Below are 7,004 nucleotides of genomic sequence, written 5' to 3'. Positions count from 1 at the left end.
CCTTTTGAGATAGTGAAATAGCTTATGAGCTATGATAGTATTTTCCTTGATGTTTCTACTAGGGACAAAGGTTGTTTGGAGTGGAGAGATAATTTTTGGGAGTAGACATTTGAAACGATTGGCCATGATTTTGGTTATAATCTTGTAGCTAACATTTGTAAGGCTAATGGGACGATATTGGCTTGGGCTATTTGGACTAGACGTCTTTGGGATAAGAGCAATGTTGGTATGAGTAATGTGCTTTAGAAGTTTTCCACTGCTAAAGAAATTCCGCACTCCTAGTATGACTTCTTTCTTAAAAATTTGTTATTGGGAATCTATTTTAGTGCTTCTAATATTTAATTCTCTTCTGGTATGGCAGTTAAAGATTCATTCTCTATGTCTGAGATGTGCTTATCAAAGAGATTACCAAGTGTTTTGGAATGATTGGGTTTGAAGAGGAATATATAGAGCTGAAATGATTAATAAAAGTAGATTCTATCTCAAGAGGGTCCATAGACCAAATACCTAGTTCCAGTTTGATTAATTCAATAGAATTCCTTCTTCTTCGGATAGTTGTTGTCAAGTGATAAAATTTGGTGTTGAGATCCGTTGAAATTAGCCAAGTGAGTCTGGATTTTTGTCTCCATAAGATTTCTTCATATTCTCTTTTGCTTGTGAAGTCTGTGTTGCAAAAATCTTTCTTTTTCTTGGTTAGAATGAGTCATAAGATTTCCTTGTACCTCAAGAAGTTCACTTTCTATATGAAGTATATTGTGGTTGATCTACCCGTAGTGACTTTTGTTCCAAATTTTGAGTGCTTCTTTGGTGGACTTGATTTTCTTGCATAGGATGTAAGACGGATTGCCTAAATGAGGTTTACTCCCTGCTTCACTTATTATTGGGTGGCTTAATGGCTCGCAAGTCTAGAATTCTTCAAACTTGAAAGAGGGGGCTTGGCATATATTAGTCGGGGTATGCAATAAGATTGGATGATGGTCCAATGTTGATGATGCTAAATGCTGTAGTGTTGCATTTGAAAAAAGTAGTCTCCATTCTTGATTTGGAACGACACTGTCTAATCTTTCTCTTATAAGTGCATTACCCTGTTTGTTATTAGTCCATGTGAACTTTGGGCCCATATAACCAATGTCAATCAGGCCATTTCTATCCATGAGAGCTTTGAGGCCTTTATTTGGGTTATAAGAAACAGGCCTCCCACCATATTTTTTAGACTGATTAGTGAGATCATTGAAGTCTCCCATACAAACCCAAGGCCCTAGAAAAGCTTGATATAAAGAATCTAAGTGGCTCCAGAAATTAGCTTTGTTGTTCCACTAGGCTGGTGCATATATATATAAGTAAGTAACCATGGTTGGTGTGAGGGATTTGAGTAGACTAAAATTGAGACTGCATTACTATTAATATGTACAGGTTCGATTTCTACACATGGTCGCCACAAAAGTAGAAGGCCCCCTTTTTTACATACAGTAGGACTGTAAAGAAAATGATAGAAACCTATACTACTAACAATAGATATGGTGCGATCATTCGTCACAAGGTTTTCAACAAAAAAATTACATCCGGATTATATTTCCTAATATTGGCCCTTAATTTTATGACTACTTTAGGGCGGGCTAATCCCCTGCAATTCCAAGCCATTGTCTTCACTTGGCTTGTGGAGACATTTTTAAGCTTGTCTCGCTAGCTTATTTGGATTTTCCTTGGGAATGAGAGGGTGGTCTGCTATAGGGATTGTGTTTTGCTTTCCCTTTTAATTTTTTCTCCTTGCTCAAATATCCTGAATGCATTTCCAGAAGAGCTAGGGCCATTGTAGAATCATCTACTTGTAGCTCTGGAGCTGTACACTCAAATGGATCTTTTTTCTCAACTTTAATGAGACGTTGAGATTTCCTTTTTGGAGCTTCAACAAGCTCAACAGTCTGATGCCTTTTAGAGGATAGGATTACTGGAGAAGGTCGATGATCTTGTGTTATGAATGTAGCAGTAATCCCTTATTACATTAACATTCTTAAATTGTCAAGAATGGAGAATTATCGTGGGAAAACTAGGCTCTTTGTAGTAGGATGGGATCAAACTTATTTGTTCACCAGGAGGAACCCAAAATTGTTGCAAGTTACATCCAACTACAGAAATTTGGTAAAAGAAGGAGAGCTAGAAAAATGTATGAATGATCTTAATAGGCATATAGCAGTTCATGAATGGATCTCATTGATTGATATAAATCAATTATTGTGGACTTAACTCCTTATCGACCATCATCTAGGGGTTTCAAGAGTTGGTTTATCATGCTATCAGACCCACTAACTGCACTTACAGAAGAACCAACTCCAATATCAATGTTGAAAGGGACTGTAGGTGCACTGAGCAAGTATTCTGTTTCTTCTGTGGTTTGCTTATCCTTTCCCCATGGATGCTTTCCCATAATTCTCAATCCTTCAAGCTCCATTGCCACTTCCATCATAGTGGGCCTATCCTCCCCTCTTAACCTTAAGCACCCTTTTGCAAGATTAGCAACTTCCTTTAATGGCTCAATATTACCCTCATTGACAATGTGATCCTCAAGAATGTGAAGTAGACGATCTTCTTTAACTGCAGAAACAAAAAACATTGCAAGGTTTTTATAACTTTCAGGCCTATAGGAAGAAATTGCCTGTTCACCTGTCAACAGCTCTGCCAACACAACACCAAAACTGTACACATCACTTTTTTCTGTTAGCTGGCCAGTTTGGAAGTATTCAGGGTCTAAGTACCCAAGAGTTCCTTGCACCAAGGTGGTTATTTCCGTTTGATCAAGAGCTATCAACCTTGAAGCTCCAAAGTCAGCCACTTTTGCTATGTGGTTATCATCTAATAGTATATTTGTACTTTTCACATCTCTATGTATAATTGGCATAGAAGTTTCAGAATGTAGGTATGCAAGGGCTCTTGCTACTTCTATTGCTATCTTCAAACGTTTTTCCCATGAAAGAGAAGAAGCCCGACTTATATCATGAATATGGTCAAAAAGAGTCCCATTTGTGATAAATTCATATACAAGTAAGGGAACTTCTGTTTCAAGACAACAACCTAATAGTTTAACCACATTTCTATGATTAATTTGGGTAAGCAAAATCACCTCATTTATGAATTGCTCGATTTGGCTCTTATCACAGATTTTGGACTTTTTAATGGCAACCTCTTTGTTATCGGGTAATACACCTTTGTAAACAGTTCCATAACCCCCTTTGCCAAGGACTCTACTCTCGTCATAATTGTTGGTGGCCTTTTTAAGCTCATCATTACTAAATATTTTCGTTGTCTCCATAGACCTTCCCTGATTCAAAATATGTTCTTGTAACATTAAGCCACCATTTTGTTGGAAGTACTTTTCTTGGAGTTTCATGAGCTTCCTTCTTTTCAATCCCAAAAGTATTAAAGAACCTCCCAAGAGCAAGACTAGGAGACTTATGCCGATACCTACACAAAATGAATTCTTAAGTAAATTTGTGACTAAAATCCAATGTTTCATTTTTCATGTTTGAAAAGTGCCACAAATACAAAGATATTTCACAAAAGTAAACTCATACAAACTAACGTGACATCATGAGAAACAGTAGATCTATTTTACAAAAATGTAATTTTACATCAAGCCACGTGATCTGTTTGTAAGTTTACAATTTTACAAAATCATCTTGTAGCTAAAACATTTCTCTTCATGTTTACTCAATATCAGTATTATCTGCCAAGAGCCTGATGACCTTATAGCATATGATCCAGTTTTCCAAAGATTTAAAACCCCCCACCCCACTTGTATATAAAAAAAATACCAGTATTATTTGCTTTACAATTTACAATCATTTTGAACCAATATTTAGGACGATGCAATGAATATTTGAGCTAGAAAGTATTTACATGAGTGATTACCTCATAAGCTAGCATAGATATATCTACCTTTGACAGCTTTCGAATGTGGTTGATGTTAAAGCCAAAATGATTAATTATTTAAAATGGATATGGAGAACCAATATATTTTCAATTGCCTTTAATCTTTCTTCCATGCCAGATACTAGAATGACACCAATTGGCATCTATAGTTTTCACTTTCTAAATAGAGACGTTTTTCTAAATGGTGTACGTTATGAGGAGTTTACAGAGACTGTACAAATCATTTATATATACTTACATAGAGCAATGATGATATTCTTAGAATTGGTTGGTTTAGGAATGCAACTAGTTCCATTTCTCAACCCATCTCCTTGGTATCCCTTGGGGCAAGAACAGGTGTAAGACCCCACATGGTTGAAACATGCATGATCAGCGCACCCATGATTTGGGGTTTTACATTCATCAATATCTGAAAACATGACCATGATATGAATACAGCCCATGTCAAAACTCACATCCATCGGTATATAGCAACAAAAAATCTTTAATATGATGTCATTTAGCAGCAAAAACTAACTAAAATTCTTATCTCATCTAGTCATTACAATATTTTCAAATTTTCACACAAAATATAATAAACAATTCAACTTTTTCAAATCTCAAAACCATAATAATATTAAAAAATAATATTTAAAACTTTCATCTAAAACTAAAAATTCTCATCTTACAATCTAAAACTACCCTAAGAGCCCTCTCAATAATTTTTGTTTCTGTTTTTTTTTTTTATGTATGTACATCATTAAAATTGATTTTCTTTATTTTATCAACTGACTTTTATAAATAGTTTATCTATTTTTTCTATATCATCTAAGTAATTTTTTAGACCTTTTAATTAATTATTTTAAATATTTCTTCTAACTATCAATAAATTTGCAATATCCTTATTGTAATATTTATCTATATACAATGTCATATAATTATGTCCTATACATAAAAAAAAAAATATTAGAATATTCATTTTCTTTGATATATTATGAAATACTGATTTTAATAATTATGAAAGAATATTTTAAAAATATTTTTAAATATATAATAAAATATTCATTTGCGACATATATTTGTAAAAAACTTATTCTCAGAATATGAATTTGACCGAACATCACAAAACTCAGCCTAAAGAAAACAAAGAAATTAAAGAAGATCTAAGAAATTATCAAATTAATGCATATATAGAGCATTAATTACCTTGGCAACCATTAAAGAGATATGGATTTCCTTGATAGCCTGAGAAGCAGTTGCAGAGATACCCAGGACCGTTTTTGGAATTGTAACATTCACTATTTGCTGCCTTACATGCGTATCCTGTAGTATTCTTCTTAGCATCTTCACATGTCTTGCTCCCAACTGCCCAATCTAGCACCAAGGGAAAAACATCTTTATCCTGCATATTCTGAAGATCTAAGGTGGAAAAGTTGTATTCTTTTTTTTCCACCACAAAGGCGAAACCACATGGATTGAATTTCCTCACTTTGGAGTGTTTATAAAGGCTGGTAAGGGACACCTTAAAATCTTTTATTCCATCTGGAATAGGAGTCTGGCAACAACCTATGCCAGAGCAAGAATCGTTAACCATGCCGTCGATGTTGTCACAGAGTGACACACATCCTGTCGTATAATTCTTGTCTGAGGTTGAACTTCCAATGAGCGCTAGAGAGTCGCAACCGACGGTGGTGAGCACGTTCTTTGTATACGAGATGGAAAACCCTCGCAGGCTGAGAGCGGTATAGCTATTGTTGGGATTGTAGTCCAATTCCTGTGGGCAATCACGGGCTACAGGAGCTGAGACATGCAGTTCACCATCCAATGATATGTTGAGTACCTCTATAACGTTACTACGGCGCAGAAATGGTGTTGGAGTACGCGTCCCGGCTTTGGAGGAAGAGTTACAAGTAATGAGAAAAGACGAGTCAAGGTAGCAGCCTTTGGATGTTCCAAATGGGTAGGGGATTTCAAGCAATCCACATGTTCTGTTGCAGCTGGAATTGGGTTTAGCTGCTGCAGTTGCTACAAATGTTGCTGCTGAAATTGCAAGTAACCCAAGCAGGAGTTTTACAGCAGCTTGTTGCTGCAGAAGAACAGTTTGAAGCGAGGAGGACTCTTGCATTCTAGTTAATTGCAATTTTCCGTCTCTCTAATCTGATATATATTCTTTAGAAGATGGCCTTATCTTTATAGGAGCCAACTACTACTGTCCATTTGCCGACATCACTCATTATTGAACTAGTCAAGAGTTTTTCTTCTTATATTTTTCTTTTTCTGAGCTAACTAGTCAACTAGTCAAAATGAAAAGGAAAGCATAACTCTCCGTATTCGGAGGGTAGAGAGTTAATTCCTTTCATTTAAAATTATATCTCAACAATATAATTTCATAACTTTATAACACATAAAATTTATTTGTTCAAATCAAATATTGCTGCTGAAATTACAAGTATACCAAGCAGAACAGATTCAATGGAGGAGGACATGGCTGCTAGTTAGTTGCCTTTTCCCCCCAAGAAAGTCAAGAAAAATACATTTTCAGAGATACTCAAGAAAATTATTTATTTCTTGCTGAAATATTCAAGAAAATTAATTTCTATTCCTTTGAAGGTGAATGGGTGGTACTGGCGGAACCGCGTCGATCCTAGTACTACTTTAGAAGATGGCCATATCTTTATAGGAGCCAACTACTAGTACTGCCCATTTGCCGACAGCACTCAATGCTCATCATGATTGAACTAATCCGGAACTTTTATTTTTTATATTTTTCTTTTTCTGAGCAGCAAGTCAACTACTCAACTATAGTCAAGAAAATGAAAAATATTATTTTATCCATTTAATTTGTCTCCCCAGATACTTAATATGTTTTAATTTTTTAAAAATTTTATTTATTTATTTAATAGTTAAGGAAATAATTATTAGTATATTAATTTTTTTTATATTTTTTTAAAATATTTTAAAATGATAAAAAAATATAATTAAAAAAATTAGAAAAAAAATAGACTAACTTGACCTAGCGGTCATGAAGTGCTACTCCAAGAAAATATAGCCTTTTTCTATTAGAGTTTTGCTACACAACCTCCACCACACTCCACACT

General features: G+C 34.8%; 1 protein-coding gene across 1 annotated transcript; it reads right to left on the bottom strand.

The window, feature by feature from the left end:
• Nucleotides 1-1,421: 1,421 nt before the first annotated feature.
• LOC118349490 (putative wall-associated receptor kinase-like 16) lies at nucleotides 1,422-6,076 on the bottom strand. Its single transcript, XM_035694257.1, has 3 exons — nucleotides 5,113-6,076; nucleotides 4,166-4,336; nucleotides 1,422-3,459 (listed from the first exon to the last, which is right to left on the bottom strand). The coding sequence occupies exons 1-3, from the start codon at nucleotides 6,029-6,031 to the stop codon at nucleotides 2,249-2,251; spliced, it is 2,301 nt and encodes a 766-aa protein (XP_035550150.1). The 5' UTR covers nucleotides 6,032-6,076; the 3' UTR covers nucleotides 1,422-2,248.
• Between the last annotated feature and the right edge of the window lie 928 nt (nucleotides 6,077-7,004).

The sequence above is a fragment of the Juglans regia genome, chromosome 9 (genome assembly GCF_001411555.2).
Source record: "Juglans regia cultivar Chandler chromosome 9, Walnut 2.0, whole genome shotgun sequence".
NCBI lineage: Eukaryota > Viridiplantae > Streptophyta > Magnoliopsida > Fagales > Juglandaceae > Juglans > Juglans regia.
The sequence above is the reverse complement of the archived record's forward strand: the minus strand, read 5'-3'. Positions and strand labels throughout refer to the sequence as shown.

Bases quoted from the DNA above. Each gene is read 5' to 3' on its own strand.
- LOC118349490 (XM_035694257.1), bottom strand. From the start codon at position 6,031: ATGCAAGAGTCCTCCTCGCTTCAAACTGTTCTTCTGCAGCAACAAGCT. The intron at 4,337-5,112 runs GTAATTAATGCT...TCATGTTTTCAG, and splicing joins TCTCTTTAATGGTTGCCAAG to ATATTGATGAATGTAAAACC. The intron at 3,460-4,165 runs GTAAGTATATAT...CATTTTGTGTAG, and splicing joins GAATATCATCATTGCTCTAT to GTATCGGCATAAGTCTCCTA.